Here is a 19,555-nt window from a genome sequence, read left to right on the forward strand (position 1 = left end):
TGAATTAAGCATACCAACTTGAATTGCCCAGATAAGCGGTGGCGGCGTTGACAGAATGATTCAGGCTATATATATTTAAAAATTCGGTTATGGTATATTGGGATCGCGTATACATTATTATTTTTTTTAATCTTGTTTTTGTGTGATTTTATTTGACTAAAAAGTAAATATAATTTTCTGCAAGGACGGACAAAAAGTGGTCAAAAGTAGGTTAGCCGGCATATTACTTGAGTGTACCTTAATGGCACCTATTTTGACATTTTTCTCCTACTTTTTTATGATCCACACAAAATTTCCCATTCTGTATATATGTTACAGGCATTTTCTAAATTAAGGCATTTTGTAAAATGGCTGAAATTTTGAAGCAAAATACTACAAATTGCCTGTTCAATTTTAGGCAATTTGTAGAAGAAGGTTATCATTGACAAAATGGACAAAATCACTACATCTTACAAAGAAAATAACTTATGGTTCATTAGAATTTTTTTTTTCTCCAAAAACCAGCTCAGAAGGGTTGTATATCATATGATGTGTACTTTTTTGTGAAACTGCATAAAGTACATACTCATTCTGTATTTCAGATACCAGTAGTGAATTTTTGATTATTTTGTCCAAATGGCAGAAGGACAAATTGTTCTGTCAATAGAACAAAATGTACAATGGAAATTTTAGAAATCTGGATTCAAAATAGTAAATTAAAATGAAACATGGGAAGCAGAGAAAAATATTTTTTTATTGACTGATTGTTTTTTGTTTGCTTTCAGTCGCAAATATGTCATGTATTTTTTTTTTAGACAAAAACAAATTGGTTATAATCCATATGGGTTGCTTCTGTATATATAGGGGATTGACCCGAATAAAGGACAGACGCTTGCAATTGAAATTAAGGTATTTTGAATAAGAACAGAAAATTCCACACACAGAACAGCCATAAAAAAAAATTAAAAAAATGTAGAGTTCTTAACGTGAAGAAAGCATTGCATTTTACTAATATATGACAATATTTAATATTCCCATTCAGAAATAATGAGAATTTTAATTTTATACACCCACATTGAAACAAATTCCCCTCTGCAATATCGGTTTTGCCATACAAGGCTGTGTTATGATGTGATGCAAAGATATGGTTTTAAATTTATTTGTGAAAAAGATTACAAAAATACAAAAAAAATGTATAATGGGCAATAACTCCATAACCTTGGGTCAATGGACAATTGCTTATTGCGAATGTTTGAAGATTCATGTTTCTCCAACTATGGTTGAAGAACATTTTCAACTTCCGCCCCTCTTTTATTTATCAAAAATCTATGTTTACTGTTCATTTTGCGATGTCCTTATTTAAGATTATTTAAATGAGTACTTTTTGTGGACGTCGTGTGGCGTGAACTATTTTATAGCACAACTAAATGTCACTATTAAGGCCCCGTGGTATTGGTGTCTTCCTCCATCTTGGATTGGAAAAAACAGAGAATCAAAGGTCCATATTTTCTATCAAGCTAGCAAAATTTGATGCAGGAATGCAGATATTTAATGTAAATTTTCATTTAAAAGAACCAATTTATAAGATAATAACTTATAAATATTAATATTTTTGCAAATGTTGATTGTTTTTGGTTGTTTTAAATTTTTTTTTAAATTGGCATTTAAAGGGGAGGTTATTCTAAAACATTGCATTTTCTGAAGGATTCTACATGAAATTTTCTTATTTTGTATTTTGACCGGAAAAAACGTACGGTGCACATATCTTTTCTTTTGATATTCTCAAAACATTGTCTGAAAGCCATCTTTTCCTTAAGTATTTAACAATTCTATCATTTTGTTTAGTTTCTAATCACAAAATGGTGTTTTTTCCTGTATAATCCATACAAAATGTGTCATTTTGTCACGTCCTGTAGCTTGAGAAAATGCGCGGTGACCTATCGTTTTTATTATATTTTTGAACATTTATCAATAGATACAACGTTTTGGCAAAATATGAACAAATTCTATCATTTTTATTTTAGACTCCCATACCCCCTTAAAATAAGCCGACTATTGTATTTTACTTCTTTGTTCTATTTAGATAAACTAGTGAGGCCTCTCGTGGGGGGTGTCAACGTAATCACATAATCACAAATTGTTTGCCAATATAATCACATAATCATCAATTATTTTTTAAGCAAGATAATCAAACAGTCACGGCCTAAATTATAAAATGATAAAATAATCATGAAATATTTTGTCTGGTAATCAAATAATCACTTTAAAAACGGCCAAGATATTACATAATATCAAACACGACTTGTCAGGAGATTCACAAGTCTATTTCCTTTAAAATTTAAGAAACTACGATCATTCAAAAGATGATGGAAGTTTTCGGAACATTATCTCTACCAACTTTTGTAAAACTGCTATAAAATTCGCTATCCAATCATATTCATCGTTATAACATGCAGAAAAATAAACCACACCCATTCAAGTCGGCCATATTGGATTTTCTAACTTTTCTTCACCTGCAAAATCTTGGTGAGTATGAGCATAGTTTACACACAACACCGTGAAATTATCCCTCTATAAAAGACAAATAAGTTTGATATAATATTATTACAGAGGTACAAAAATATTCCAAGTTTAAACGTAGCACACAAAACAAAATAAGTCTCCGGACGGTCTGTCAATCCTGACATTTTTTGGATTGTTGACATAATTTTGGATCAAATTATCATTTAATTTTACCCTTCGTTTGTTTTTCAATTGCCTGCTTTGGAAGTGTATTGGCAATATTTTTAACTTTAATTTACTTTCAAGTGTTGACACTCTGTCAGCTTGCATTGCAGACCACTTCCTTGAAGAAAAAGTTTTGACAGGTGTTTTTTATTTAGCACACCTGGCCGGGGGCAAAAATATAATCTGGCCATTGATAAAAAAAGAATTATTTTAAGTGTCTCAATCTCATGATAATTTTTTTTTCATGTTTCAAAGGCTAATTTGAGTGTGACCATATGATTTGGGCTGTCATGCCTGTAGATCAGCATGTTATAATGAAAGTTAATCATTTGTTCTAAGACAAATGTATGGTCATGAAACCTGTTGCATTACATTGAAGAGCTTAAATAATTATAGGTCAAAGAAAAATCATCTGTTTTCGTTGACTGACCAAAAGTATGAGCTCATTTCAAAATGTTATGAGGATTTATCATTTAGAAGAAAAAAAAATACCAATAATTGTGCATTAAAACATAAACATTTGTAGCTAACTTATTGCTTCAAAAAGCTGTATCTTTAGAACACGTTATTTCATAGGAGTTTGACCAAAGTTGTCCCATATATCATGTATATTTATCCTTAAAAGTTTTTTCGTTCAAAATCAACCGAAAACTATTTCATTTTGTTCATTGACAAATTGCAAATGACAATCACTGATATGAATACATGCAATACCAGAACTACATTCATATAAAACCATGATAGTCATGATTATATTGAAACGATTTTTTATTTAAAAAAATATTGTACAAACAAGTATACATTGTACATGTACCCTATAAATTTTTAACAGGGAAACCTAACAAACAAAAAAGATTTATTTCATTCATGAATGATTTTTCCTCTGTAATTGTTGAAATTTTCATTACAACTTTTATTTAAAAAATAATATGAATGAACAGCAAAAAGCTCTTTTCTGTCAATACTTCTTCTTGTATGCCTGACAGAAACAGTATTTTTGGAAATCTTTTTCCCAGGGTAAACATTATTAGTCTAATGATAACATGTCACCTATTTAAGTGGCTCATTGAATATAGAATTTAAATGACAACAAAACTTTTTCACCAAAACTATTTTGTGAATTTCTAGTTTGGGGATGGGGGTTGCAAAATTCACTGGATCAGTCTATGACAATGTATCTGTCATAAGACTTGAGATGATTCGTTAGTATTGTTAAATACTTTAGGGTGAATAATCATTGAACTCTCAGAATCATCCGCCATGACATTTATTCAAAAAGAAATAAAAATTTGTAGTACTTATTTGGCAGTAAAGTGCAGAATCTGGTATGGACAGACATGCATGTTGTCATCATTGTGTTATTCTGTTAGACATAAAATAAGAATTATAAAAGTATTAAAAGGAAACTGAAATGAATCAACAATACACACATGAAAGTGAAAAGGAAATATACTATGCTTATCACAACTCTCCATTGTGACTTGAATGTAGAGTTGTCTCATTGGCACTCATACCACATCATCTTATTTATCTATTAGGTATAAATACACAAAATGTATTTTATGATTATATGACATATTACACATGCAATGATGCAAGTAAGCCAAAATGTATTTTATGATTATATGACACATTACACATGCAAGTAAGCCAAAAATTTTCCCTAATCAGACATATTTTGATAAAATAGGCAATATCATGGATACAGGACCATAAACATGATAAATTCAAATACTAGTCAAATAAACCTTTCCCCCATTCCCCCATGGTTGGATTTAACAATTGGCATTAAAACAAACATCAATTGAGTAATCAATTTAACATGTATAAGATGCAGTTACATTTTTGTACAATTTGTATCAGCAAAATATTAAACATAAAAGGGTATGTTAATGCCTCAAAATCCTGAAGAAATGATATTGTCTAAAGGACAATAATGTAATATGATAATATGTTGGTTTTATATAACAGGTCAAATGTCATTTTGACAATGATTTACCAATTGTAAGGGTATAGTTATCCCATCTCCTTAACCATCATGACCATAGAGCAATTGATGTGTAACTATATGGAAAGGAATTTAAAGATTAGAGAAGGTCTTAAAGCTGATTAGTTATTGAAATATTTGATATTTACTATGTATCCTAAATATTGAAGTTCATTATGTCATGTATGTAATGAATTATTACATAAAATTTAAACTGAAAATATTATTTAAACCTTTGAACTTCCCTCTTTGAAAGGGAAATGAAAATAAAGCATTTTTGAATAAGAACTGTGAATAAATGTATCATCACCATTACTTTTACAAATAATTCAAAAATATGTGTTGATAAAAAAAAATGACATAGTTTTATACAGATATAATCTACCTGCATGACCTGTTTCTTGTGTTAATGATCTGACTAGAGTTGTCTTATTAAAGTGGAATCTCTATATTTTTCATCATACATGTACCATCCCACAAAAAAAAGATTAATACTAATCTGCAAATTAAGGCCATTTCCTGAGTCACAGCCTACAGTTTCCCAAAAAGTTCAGTTTAAACTTGTTAAATGGTGAATGTTTTACAGTGCAATAAATTTTATATATTGTAATGATGGAAATACAATTCATGTAAGTTTCAGAAACAAGCATTTTAATCAGGTGGCGTGCTGATTTAAGTAGGCATGTAGTCTTGCTTCATACAGACAAAAACCCTATGTATTAGCTTTAATTTGTACAAGAAAATTGATAACAAATTCAGAATGCATGTCATTGAAAAGAATACACCCCCTCCATTTCTTTTTCTGTCAGAAAAAAACCCAATAAACATGATAAAATACCAAACTGAAAATCTCATCTTCATTGTTTAGTATGTACTTAGTATGTAAAATGTAGAATGTAAATACATTGTAATTGCCAATACATTAAAAATAAAATACGTAATATAATGATCATGAAAATGTTGCACCATTGATGATCAACGATCATTATAAGTAATTAAAATAATTCATGTCACGTGTATCAATACGTTATTATACATGTATAATTACATTACATGTTTCCCCAAAACTCAAAAGTGGGTTTAAATTTATTATCGGAAATACAAATATACATATTTTGCACAGCTTGTACTTAAAACATCAAAGTTTGAGGAAATAATTTGTAAAGAATAGCAATTGTTAATTGTATCTAATAAAATTGAGAATGGACATGTGGAACGCTGTCTATTTCTGTTTCCTAGTTTTATCATATTTGTGTATTACAAATGTACTTATCCGAAGTTGTTTACCTTTTTTACAGGTGCAAACAAATATATGATTTTAATTTATATTTATACATGTAGGTGAAAGTTGCCTCTAGATAGTTATAACTATTGGTACAAGTACATGTATATCCAGACTATTTTGAAAAAAATACATGTAGTTTTGTTGACATGCGTTTTGTGCTTCCTGCTGGAATAAATTTTCATTTGATAACGTACTGGACCACTTTTTAGGTATAAGGAAATTTGATTTATAAAACGTAGTTGGATACACAAAAGAAAATCAATTTAGGACAAATTTGTTTACACTTGAAAGTTCAAATCATTGTAATTTTTATCTGGAAAGTAATTAATCTTAACAGGGAAATTAAAAAAGGCCACTAATTAGTCAAATTACATTTCATGTTCATGTAGCATTGCAGAGTTCTTGTAAGTCATCATATTTTTTTTGGATTAAATTTGTAAATACTTGAAATTTTAGAAAGGAATATATATGAATAAACCAGTTTTTGTGTAAATTATAAACCTGTACATCCAGGAGTGTCTAGGATGATGTATCACTACAAAGCCAAATATTGTAAATGTTTTCATCATACATTTTTACATGTACACAGTAGGAGATTAATTACCCTTGTTGCGATTAAACTGAAAACTGTATATTGTAGTTTCAAAATAAGTATTTTAAAATTAATTTCAGAGTCTGAGGTAAATCAGCAACATGTCGATTCATGATGAAATGACGGCCACTAGTGACAGTTTTTGGGAAATAGGAAAATATAGTCGGACTGTGAAACGCTGTGACAATGGATACAAACTTTGTGACAATTTACGTCAACTTATAGAACAGAGAGCAGAAATAGAAAAAGGATATTCAAAAAATTTACTAGGTTGGACTAAAAAATGGAATGATTTTCTTGATAAAGGTATGTATAGTCACTGGAAAATCTGTAAATAAATAAAATATGAATGTGGAATCAACAAAATACATATATTGTATCTACATGTTACCATACTTGTGTGCTCTCACCAAGTTCTGTATGTTACCTGTACAGTAAGAGTATATTTCTTACCATACACTCATGTACAATGTATCTAGTCTAAGTGAGGCTTCTTTCCAAAAGAAAATGGAGGAGACATACAATGATACATTTCTATAGTCATCATAAATGTATAAAATTGATAATGTTTTTCATTTTGATTTCTTTGTTTTATATTAATTGAAAGTAGTATTTCTGAAACAATAATCAAAATGAAATAGGTATGTTGTTTTCCCTTTATGCATGCTGTAAGTATTGTAATGTAAATGAATGAAGACTGAAAAAAAGCTTTGAATTGAAAACAAAAGGTTTATGTCATTTCTTGCGCTTTTATCCTTAAAAACTTAAACATTTGTGTGTATATAATTGAAGGTCCAGAATATGGAACAACACAAGCTATGTGGAGAGGACTACTAGAGGAGGCCAATAGTACAGCTGAATTACATACAGTTGTAGCAGAGAACCTGATGCAGAAAGTTTATCAAGGAATCAAATCATGGCAAAAAGAAAATTACCACAAATCTATGATGCACTATAAAGAAACAAAGGAATTTGATGATGGATTCAAAAAGGTGGGATTTGATTGGGCATAATTTTTTAGAACCTTAACTTAAAAACTAGTTAATCATGTTTATTAGAAGTTTTAATCTAAGAAAGTGATAGAGTTGTTACCTTTGAAGACCATTGTCATCTTTACCAGTAGCTTATTATTTAAATATTAAGCTGAGATGTTTTTTGCTTAAGCACAGTAGTATTACTTTATTCACTTTCTGTGTGGAATAGATAAACATTTCTAACAAATTGCTCATTCTTGCTCCACACAAAGTTGAATCTTTGTTCACCTCTGAATACAGTGATTACATTAACATGTCCATGTATTTTAATGTGATTTTCAGATGAATTAATTTATAAGAAGACAGTTCAAGACACTTATAAATGCTTTATTTATTTTTGGGATCAAAGCATTTCTTCAACTTAAAGTTCAACATGTTCAAGTGGACGTTATAAACATTAAGATTTATTAAGGGTGAAATTGTTCAGAGTATATATGTTAAGTGTAAATGTGAAATATCATTCCAGTTTCAAATATTTTTAGATATATATGATTAAGAATTCATTTTTTCGGCCGTTAAAACCTAATTCACAATGTAATTTAAACTAATTCAATGTACACAACTTGGACTAAGAAGGACCAATAACCTGTTTAGTTTACTAATGTAGCGACTGGGTCCTTAATTTTATCTTCAAAAGCCCACCATCATGGTCATGAGAGGTTTCAGATGAAAAAATGTTTTACTTGTGGTAGCAAAAGAACATATAGAAAACAGTTCAATGCCAATATACATACAAATAATTTTTCTTAAAAATGGATATTTATGCCGAGTTGTTAGTATACTAATGAGACTCATTCAATTCCTATTTGATCCTTTGATCCGAAGGTTAATAAGAATTTGTATGGCATCATAGCTAGTGTCAAAGGTTATCAATTTATCTTGGTTAGAAGTGGAAATGACACTTGTTTGTTCAGGTCTTCTTTTGTCACTATTCTAGTTTTTTATGTCCTTCTTTGCTATACTCCTACTAACATAGAGATTGTCTTATTGCGAACCCTATGATAGTTTTCCATAGATTCACCTCCAAGTTACCTGTCGATTTAAACTTTTGGCAGTTCTATTGTCCCATCTAACAAATACAACAGGTATTGTTCTCTGTATAGTACATTCACCAGGACCTTTAAATTTCTTCTAGGAGAAATATATCACTCATTGATTAATATACCTGAACAAAAAATTGAACTATCAATGATGATAAAATACTTATACCAATACTAAGAAAGGACTCACAAAACTGCATGTGGTGTTGTATTTATTCAATACCAAAAACTCGTTTTTAATGTGTTCAATATTAATAATGATTTAAAAATTAAAAGTTGATTTCTGATCAAATATTCAATAAATATTTTTGTGTGTTTGATAAATAAAAATTTGAATATTATTATTTTTAAATTAAGGTCTTCATAAACATAGTCTATAAATTAACAACAACAAAAAACATGCAAATTCATTGGAAAATACTAAAAAATGTGTCTAAAATAAACTTTTTATTATTAAATCAGATTTTATATTGAACAGATTGAAAATATATTAATGATATATTGAATAAATACAATATTGCATACAGTTTATGTGAGTTTATAGAAGTATTTCAATAAAAAAACAGATAATTTTTTGGTCAGGTAAATTAATCAATGAGTGATATATTTCTCCTAGAAGAAATTTAAAGGTCCTGGTGAATGAACTATACAGAGAACAATACCTGTTGTATTTGTTAGATGGGACAATAGAACTTACAAAAGTTTAAATGGACAGGTAACTTGCAGGTGAATCTATGGAAAACTATCATAGGGTTCGCAATAATAATACGTAAATAAAACAAAAAGCAATGTGGGATGAGAATTTGTACTGATCAGTTTAATATGAATAGATTGAGACAACCTTGGTCATGTAAATCATGGTCTCCGGATCTCTGTATAATGGTAGGAAATCTACAAATATAAAAAATGTTCAATCAGAAAAAGAGATAACTCTATTTAATAACAAATCATGAATGCAAAATATAAATGTCAATCTGATCAGTGAATTTTTACTCGACAAGAGAAAAGGGGTGAAATCTCGATATATATGTGTGTAAACGTTAACTGAATCACTGAGCCTTAAGTGTATGCCAATATTTATACGCCAAATTAAGAAATGAATGTCTCATCGTTATAGGAGTACACATATTCAAATGTAGCATCAATTTATTTAAGACAATTTACATGTTAAATGGCTAAGATATTTGGCTAGATCAAAATGTTTATTTTATTGAACATGTTGAACCCTTGATAAATTTGATAGACATTTTAAAATTGATGCCAAAAATGTGACCATTGGGTGGGTATTGAAAACTCACATTCTGATATCTGTAATTCTTAACAAACACAATAATTTATGACTTTACAGTAACTTTATTTAAAGTATGTACATGCCTTTCCTTTCCTTGTATGAAATAAAGATATATACAGTGTGCAATAGATATACACTGACTTAAGCTTGCTTACAGACACACGTAAGTGTTTAAAGTATCATCTACATGTGTATAATCTTGTCATACTTTAAGATCAACTGTTACAATCTGTACAAAGTACAAGATGTATGACAGATTTTCTTAATCATTTATCAATCTATTGATATTTAACAAAAGATAAACATCATAAGTACAAGAAAAATGTGATTACAAACAATGTACTAATCACTACTGAGTGGAGATAGAATTAAGGATGAATACCATGTCATCATATCATGTCCTGAGGCTGTTTATATTTATATAACTAATAGTTTATGGTGTTTTCACTACCTAGTTAGTCTGGTTATCATGTTGTGATTTATTGTTACATATTTATAGTTCAATCTAGGTCAGACTTTGAATAGACACACAAATTGAAAAATTATGTACATGTGTAAACATACTGCCCATTTCAAACCTATTTTATTATTTTTTTGAAAGGAATTTCACTTATTATACATGTACATGTATGCTATGAAATTTTGATTTACATACAGGTAATTAATATAAATAAATAGAGATGTTTGAAAGTGTTGAACATGTTCATTAATTTCAAACAAATGTAAAGAGCAGTCCAACAACACATCAAGAATATATGGTCTTGAATAACCCTTTGCAAGTAATGAATAAATTTAACGTAGGCAAACAAGGATTTCTATCATACCAAATTCCTAAATTGACAGAATGAGGACAGAAAAATAACCATAGAAAACATATAAACTTTTGATGTGCTATATATATCGTGACTTGCATGTTCATGTGGTCCTTACAAGAATTACATGGTACAAAGATGTAGAACCAGAGAGTAAAACTATACACCATGTGCTATACAGCTAGTAATGGGCTGGTAAAAACAGCACACTTTGTATGTAAACATGTCAATGTACATTTTACCTATATGTTTTATCATAGAAGGTGGGAATCAACTTGCTTGTAGTAATGATGACCCTTAGCTTTGATTTTATTTGTACAGCACATTCATTGATGATATAACTGATGCACTGATCTTTATAGCTTGTAATTTATATTCCTGAAAAAGAACATGATTTTTTTTTCTTTTGAATTTAAAATTTGCAAGAAGAAGTGTGACAAGGTTAGATGTTATGTTTTAATTGACCTGAAATTGTCAAGACCTGTCATAATAAAATTGTATCAGATTTAAGTGTCATTAAAATGCACAATGTTACAATACAACTTACAAGGCCATGAAAATCAGTTCATCAACGTAGAAAAAACATGTGAAGAATGTTGATGATTTGACTGTGAACAATGGGGGACATTGTTATCCTGTAAAAAGATAGTACCTGTATTATAAAAATATAGATTTAAATACTTGGTCCAGCCCTGCTCAGTTTTCATACATTATTGTATTACCGGAATACTACATGTATATAGTTTCAGGACTGGTCATTTCTTGGTTGTTATTGAATATACACTATTTGTATTGTTTTCGTTATTGTTAGGTTCCAGTGTTAGCATGAACTTAAATGTCACATTTGTCTTGTCCAATCATTCTCTTCTGTTCAGGCTGTAATTATATGTCTATGCAATTTGATCCTCCATTCAAAAGTCTGTTTAAACTAGTTATTAACAGTACAGAGGGTGACTTTTATATTCTGGTTCACTTTATATGCATTTTGTATTTTGACTCAGTATTTTGGAATGGTATTCAATAGTAAATGAGGAGACATGTCAAATTTACTTTTTTGAGCTCATTGAAAAAAATTGCCTTGTAAATTCTTGAGAAAACAGGATATTTCCAAATTGGCTCTGATATTATATAACAGCCCTCAGACTTTGATTATTTCTCAAAACTTTCTACATTTTCTTGATAACATATTCACATTTGTGCATTACATAATAGCTATTTGTATCTTGTGTCTCCCAGTCTCAGCATCATATACTGGGTTGGCTATACATGCTATTTATAGATTATCGTTGATCATCTCAACAAGATTGATTTTCTCGCTTGAGCCAGGAGGGCGAAAGCGAGAAAGGTGATCGAGTTGAGATGATCAATGACAATCTGTTTATCGCTATTTTACCTATGACGACGTTGTCAATATCATGTCAATTTCGTTAGCAACGCCACATGACTGCTTAGTTTCTAGCGATAATTTTCCATCTCAAGCGAGTAGCATGATATGAAAATTATCACAAAAAAAGATCAAAGGAAAAATGCACAAAATAGCGATAAAAGTACATCTAATGCGTCCTGCAATGATATTATGTCTCAGGCATATTGATTTACACTATGCCTGTCCAGATGTGGTTCCACTTTGTATTTTATTACATTTGATAGAAACCATTATTTAAACTGCTAGCTTACATGTAAATCGCTTAACTACAGTTCATGCTTTTGTGTGAGTAAATTTTTTATCAGGAAGCTAGATTTAGTATTACATTGTACAATGAACAGGTTCATAAATGATATTTAATCATAAAGATACCGGTTTCATTTTAGAAATTGCTGTTTTAGTACAGAAATTCTCTAGTTTCACTCTGTATATACATATAAAAAAATTATTCCTTTCTGTTATTTTTTGTTTTTTGCCTACCACAGTGGGGTAGTCTGTTCATAATGTGCAAGGCTAAAGTTTAAATAAGTGGTAAATTAAATCTATTTTCTTTTTCTGTCGCACTTTCATTGCTAGATTTAACAGAACATATATACTTTACAATATTATTTTGTATTTTTTCAGGCCCAGAAACCATGGGAAAAGAAATACACAAAAGTAATGTCCAATAGAAAAGATTACCACAATGCATGTAAAGCAGAGAAAAGTACAGCTAACCAAGTCAATAACATGAGAAGTGATGACTCAGTAGCTTTAGATACTGTAAGTACAAATGTAGGGGTGAATCAACTAAATCATTTCAAAGATGTTTTGGAATCTTTGGTTTTAATGGATAGGGAATTTGAAATCTCCCAGTAGAGATGCTGTTATCGAGGGACATAAACATTTTCATGATGCTAGTTATGTTAAAAAAAAAAATCCGTTTTTTATTTTTGGCTCTTTGAAAATTAAGGATTTTTTTATCAGACAACTTGAAGTATAGTAATCAACAAAAAAAAAACAAGCTACAGTACCCAAAGTTATTATCTCATAGATCAATTTAATTTGTTAAAAACAATTATATGATCATACATGTTACATAGGAAGAAAATAAATGATATGAGGCAGGTGTTATCATGAAAGATAATACAGTTCATTGTAGAAATACTGATTATTGCAAAATTGAAACTACAGTTATAATGATTTTGAATCTTATTACTAAGGCCATCAATTATTTTACATTTTAAAAATTATGATGTTTAATACATAAAAATCACTCTTTTAAAAACAATCATTTAATATAGCTAAAAATGAACTTTGTTTGTAAACAATAAATATCTCAATTAGAGAACTGCTAAGCCAAGAAATCCTTCCAAATCTAAAAAAAATAGCACTGACTTAGTTGTCTGTAGATGATTTTATGTACGGTAATGTCATAGTTAGTATGGTGTGAAAATGTTTGTGGTTTTCAAGAGTACTGGTACATACCACAAGTAGGTGAAGTGCACCATAAGTACAGGTGAGGAAGTGCAAATATTTGATGATTGGAAGTACAAAATTATAATTTATTGATATTATGTAATAAGTACCTTTGAGAATTATCAGGAAACATTTTCAGTCAAAATCTCTTCTAGTTAACAGATTCTGATATAATTTATTATGGATACCATGTGTCATATACTTTATGAATGCATTTAGAAATTGTAAATGCATATTTATATTCTTTTTTCTTTTTTTGTAAATTTTATGTCTGTTTACTGTGTATATGTATTACCTAATGGTTGCAGCAACTTGTTTGGTTCTTCAATGTTGATTGTCATGAAGTGAAGCTAATTGCGGAAAAGGGTTCCTTATATTGTTCCTAACCTTTCTTTATCATTGGCATTGTCTGAATGAATAACATCAGTCTGAGTGTTTACATTGTAAGTGTTAATCATTTGGTATATCATGTATATTGTCTACCATCTTTAAAAAGTGCTGAGTGTGAGGTTCTTCTTTTAGGAAAATAAAAGTCATAATTGCTTCGATGCTTACAAAATGTTTTAAAATATAGAAAAATCCTTTGGGTCTTGAGTGAACCAGAAATAAATATGTCCTGCATCCTTGATTTTTATACGCCCGTCTTTTAGACGGGATATAGTAGGTATACCGTTGTCCGTCCGTCTGTCCGTCCGTCGTCCACACTTCGGACAATAACTCAAAAACACTTTCACCAATTTCCATGAAACTTAAGTGAATTGTTTATATCTATTGACGTAAGCTCCCTTTCGGTTTTTTTAATTTCATATTTTAAGTTTTGGATTTATGGGGCTTTATTCATAAAAAGGGGGGATTTTCAACACTTCGGACAATAACTCAAAAAGGCTTTCACCAATGTCCATGAATCTTTGGTGAATTGTTTATATCTATTGTTGTAAGCTCCCTTTCAATTTTTATAAATTTCAGATTTTTGGTTTTGGATTAATGGGGCTTTATTCATAAAAAAGGGGGATTTTTAACACTTCGGACAATAACTCAAAAAGGCTTTCACCAATGTCCATGAAACTTTGGTGAATTGTTTATATCTATTGATGTAAGCTCCCTTTCAATTTTATAAATTTCAGATTTTCAGTTTTGGATTTATGGGGCTTTATTCATAAAAAAAAAAGGGTGATTTTTAACACTTCGGACAATAACTCAAAAAGGCTTTCACCAATGTCCATGAAACTTTGGTGAATTGTTTATATCTATTGATGTAACAAATAATACTTAATAAAATCTGATGAAAACATAAAATTTGTAAAATCTTTAGTTCAATTTAAAACATTAAATTTCTTGTAAAAAATAGGTTCCATGAATGTCATACGTTTGTACTATTATTGAATGGTTGCAAGGATGAAAGCACGTTATCAGTCCCTGAGATACTAACTGTTCCCTGAGGCATATATCATTTAATGATAACATTTTTACTATCTAAGCTATGGATAAAAATCAAATACTGTTTTTGCATATAGGATGTTTTACTCTTGTTAAAATTGGTTGCAATTGAAATCACAAATGATACCTTAGCATTGCAGCTTTTTTATAGAGTTCAGTTTCGGTGGAAGGGTTGAGCGCAATAAAAAATGTTATAAAACATAAATAGTCTACAATAGCACATAATAAGTGAACAAGTGACAACATGAAAATCCTAACATGTGACTAAATATTCCTTAAATGTTAAAGGGTGTCATTTTATGAAAAAAATAAGGAAATCAAGTCTCCTAAACATTTTTCAATTCATATGAGTAAAAAATTACAATTAAAGTAACATTTGAAACTTAAGGTTCTTGTGAGAAACTACCAACTAGATATCTAGCACTAAAAAAAAAAAATATTTTAAAAAATGTAAAGAAATTATAATATATCAAGTACATGATTACAATTACATTAAAAATTATCTTGTGTATGAAATTCAGTGTTTCTCATAAAAAAATATAAAAGTTATTAAGCTGGGCCATAATATATTGATATTAGTATAATAGTCTCAGAGTTAAGCAACTTTAATCAATAGTTTGAAACAATCCGTAAAAAATATAGGGAATTATATACACCAATCAATTAGATGTAACCAAAAGTCTCTTAATGCGTGTGGAATGCGTAATTTTCCCCTTTGGGATCAATATTCTTCTGTCAGCTGTTCCATCCGTGCGTCCGTAGTAAATATTGTAAAAGTACGGATTTCGGTCATAGCTGGTCCGGTTCAGATCCGTATTTTAGAAATCGGTCAATGGCGGACGAATGCAAGAAAATTTACAAAAATAAACGATGTTTGACAAGTTATTTGGAAAGGAACATGACGGTTTTAATGCAATAAATGGATTAAACATTTACTGGAGTCAACTTTTGTCACGTTTAAATGAAGTAACAAACTTATTTTGCCGCCGAAATTTAGGTTGATGTACGTTTTCGAGTAACAAGCACCGAAACTTGGGGGAATGCAGGAAGTGATAAAAAGTTGTATTTTTATCAAATAACCTGCTACACACTGAGAAGACAATGCTTCAACCTCTTTTCTAAAGATAATGAATCGTTTATGTCTGAATTTCTTTAATTATCAGTAAAAAATTGATGTTTCATCAACTTGGTAAATATTGAAAATGTCCGATGACGGAAGCGACTGAAAGCGACTATCGTCAAGAACAGGGCGACTTGATTTCGCTTTTGGGGGTCGGAGAAAGCGAAGTGACGGTCGGGAAGGCGACTTCTTCGCCCAAGTCGCCTGGTAGCGTGAGCCCTGTTAAACTAAATCTTTCAAACTACTATAAAATTTGGAAATCAGCCATAGAATTACTAAAACCCATAATCATATATAACTTTCCTTATATTGCATTGAAGACTTGTATGTTATATGCCAATGTTAATGATATTTTTTTTTTATGCTAAATATTGAAAAGCTGAACTAGGTTTAATCATCAGTGTCTTCTTCACTGTAATCACTGTAATCATCATCAGAAAAATCCTCATTTTCATTCTCAGAAGAGGCCTCCTCATCATCAATGAAATCTTTATCTTCATCATCAATGAAATCCTTACTTTCATCACCTACTTCCTCATTTAGATCATAACTTTCAGTAGAGTCACTTTCACCATCTTCACTTTCCCTGTCATCTTCTTGCTGCTCCTCATTGTCATTGTAGTCTTTTTTGCCATTTTTATACGCCCGTCGTCTTTCAAACAACGGGCGTATCATGCGCTAAAGCGCAGCCCTTTATTTATCATGTATTTATATGGTCTGGCCTGAAACCATCTGTACATGATGGGTATTCTCAACCAGAGATGGCCTTGATTGATGATATATACATGTAGCTTAATATTTCAGAAGGTATAGAAGCTAAGACATCCATATTTTGTATTCAGATCTGTTATATGTAGTTTTATCGTAACCTCATTTTCATGCTCTTATGACTTAATTCAATGTTTACTAGATATTCTAAATAGGTCTAGATCTGTTTCTTAAATACAAAGAGTGATACGTTATGTAGAATCTTTGTATGGTGAACATGTCCATCTAAGAGGAGTCAACTGACCTTCACCTTTCGGTTTGTAGAATTGTGCTAGGTTTTCATTGCCATTAGACAGTACTCACCTGTTCTTGACCTTATTTTCATGGTTGATTGATTCCCAGTTCTAATAGCCTTATCTTTTGGAAAAGTATCTATTTGGAATTTAGCCTGATGAAAGTTTTAGATATGTGCCGAACATTTGTTGTTAAAAAATCCTGCATGTTTTTGCACAGCTAACAAATGGTGAAGAAATTTTCGTGTTTTCACTTTCCATTCTCTTATTGATTATCTCAGAGCATGGACTCTATTTTATTTCAAGCTTAGTTATGACATCCTCAAGTAATTAGTGTGAATAATTAGGTAAATTCCTTTAGTAATTAGTTTGAATAATGAGGTAATTTGCATTTTCATTAGGGCGACAGTGAATTGTGTTGTAGCCAGCAGGTAATACATATAAACAAGTAGATGTGACAAGCCTTAACAATGTTTGGTTTTTGTTTTTGTTGGAAATTAACATTTTTTTCTGAATTTTCAGTAGACCTGGTCAAGTTTTTAAATAGGAAGGCTAACATTAGCAATTGGACCTGATACTTCTCGTCTATTTTAAATGGGAAATTATCTTCATGAATGGATGTTTAAATTTTCTCCCTTCGGCTGGTAGATAATAGATCTAACAATAGAATTGGAATTTATAGGTTTGGGATAAAGTGAAATTATACAAGATTAAAGGCTATGATTAAATGTGAAGATATATTATTAGCAGTCAGTCTTAGATAATGTAGTAAATAAGTTATTATTTTGATTCTAATTTGTGGTAGACTTCTTGCACCCATGCATACCACAAATATTCAAACAATAAAACAGCTTTCTAGAAATTTCTGTGAAAATACTCAACTAAAAATAGAAATAACACATATTTGTTACTACAAATTTAAATAAAATGTTTCAGTTATAATCTTAAGTGGAAAATGTACATCAGTGATACAAATCACATCTGAATTTATAAAAGTAACTTAATATGAAATTGCATTTTGTAGTTTCTTAATCTTTTGGGGCTTCTCATCTTGTGCTATTTTTATGGGTGTGGGTATACTATTAAAAAGAAGTAAGTTGATAGTATAACAACTAAAAGGACAGCATGATGATCTGTTGATTTATATGTCTTACCTTCAATGAAAGATTGTTGCCTGGGTGATGCTTTTTCATTGCATCTCAGTTGTTGTCCATTTGGATGTCCTGCCTCAGATTCATGGTCCAGGAACTTTGAAATAATTGGCACTTTTTCCAATGTTATAAAAAAAAATGATTATTATAAAGTTGCTGATAAAAGTTTTATGTCTTAATAAAGGGATGCAGAGTTATGAACAGAGTAAGTAAGAAAGTTTATTGTTGGTTGATTTATTGTTTACTTTCAGTTTTTGTATCACTGCAACTTTCATCTCAAAAGGTGAGTCATAGGTGTTGCTTTTCTGAAATAAACTAGCCATGTTACTGTACATTAGATTGTTTTGTTCTGAATTTTCTGCCAACAGGCAAGACATATCTCTGTGTCAACAGTTTATTTAAGTTTTGGTGAAACTTTAAAAATTATGGTCATTGGTTAATAATTGGATTACAATCAGATTCTATATTGAAGTATAATGTTTGTGCTGATGGCTTTATGTTGGTTGCTGGCATGGCACAGCATGATTTATTCTGAACGACAGTCATTGTCAAGAGAAATCTTTGATATTCACTATGGAATTTGTTGAAAGTTGAAAAAATTATTTGTTTATGAGTAGCAAGAGTTCATGAACCACTAACGGCCAATATTCTTTAAGTCATATTATATGAATATTCACAGAATGAGATAAAACCTTATTAGACATATATAAGGTGTGGTCATATCATAGACAAATGCCATAACTTGGTGGACAGATAAAGTATCTCAACTATGTGTATTATATCTATCACAATAGATATTGAACTACCTTTAAAATTTTACCTGTAGTAAATAACTTAGGCTTTATATTTTCTGCTTCACCTAGTTTAAACATCTATTGTAAAATTTTATAGCCGTTAAAAAGAAACTACAGTATAGGTCTTCAATCTTTCCTGTTGGTATTGAGATGTATCTCTTACTATTATGGTAGATACTCATTTGCATAAGACAATAAAATACAGAATAATAAGTAATATGCATATAATAAAGGAAGATAGGCACTTGTTTAAGACACACTCTTTAAAGTTTCTAATATTAAAATTTTGATTACTGTTTAAAAATTTATAGGTTTTTATGCCACTGCCATAGCAGAGGGGGGCATCAAGTTTCAACTTTGTCTGTCCAGAAATTGGTTTCAGTTCTCTAACTTTAGTTTGCCTCAACTAAATGTTATGAAA

The 19,555-nt window shown here is 30.1% G+C and overlaps 1 protein-coding gene across 4 annotated transcripts in view; it reads left to right on the forward strand.

Moving 5' to 3' along the window:
• The first annotated feature begins 2,418 nt into the window (after nucleotides 1-2,418).
• LOC139482618 (protein kinase C and casein kinase substrate in neurons protein 1-like) overlaps nucleotides 2,419-19,555 on the forward strand; it is a 35,419-nt gene continuing 18,282 nt past the window's right edge. Inside the window, exons 1-5 of one of the 4 annotated variants that reach the window (XM_071266534.1) lie at nucleotides 2,447-2,505; nucleotides 6,651-6,876; nucleotides 7,363-7,562; nucleotides 12,798-12,935; nucleotides 18,525-18,545. In XM_071266534.1, coding sequence (XP_071122635.1) covers nucleotides 6,672-6,876; nucleotides 7,363-7,562; nucleotides 12,798-12,935; nucleotides 18,525-18,545 — 564 coding nt within the window. In that variant the 5' untranslated portion in view covers nucleotides 2,447-2,505; nucleotides 6,651-6,671. Of the gene's footprint in view, nucleotides 2,506-6,641; nucleotides 6,877-7,362; nucleotides 7,563-12,797; nucleotides 12,936-18,524; nucleotides 18,546-19,555 lie in introns of those variants that run through there. The other 3 variants (XM_071266536.1, XM_071266537.1, XM_071266535.1) reach the window with 3 other exon arrangements.

Source organism: Mytilus edulis, chromosome 7 (genome assembly GCF_963676685.1).
Source record: "Mytilus edulis chromosome 7, xbMytEdul2.2, whole genome shotgun sequence".
Lineage (NCBI taxonomy): Eukaryota > Metazoa > Mollusca > Bivalvia > Mytilida > Mytilidae > Mytilus > Mytilus edulis.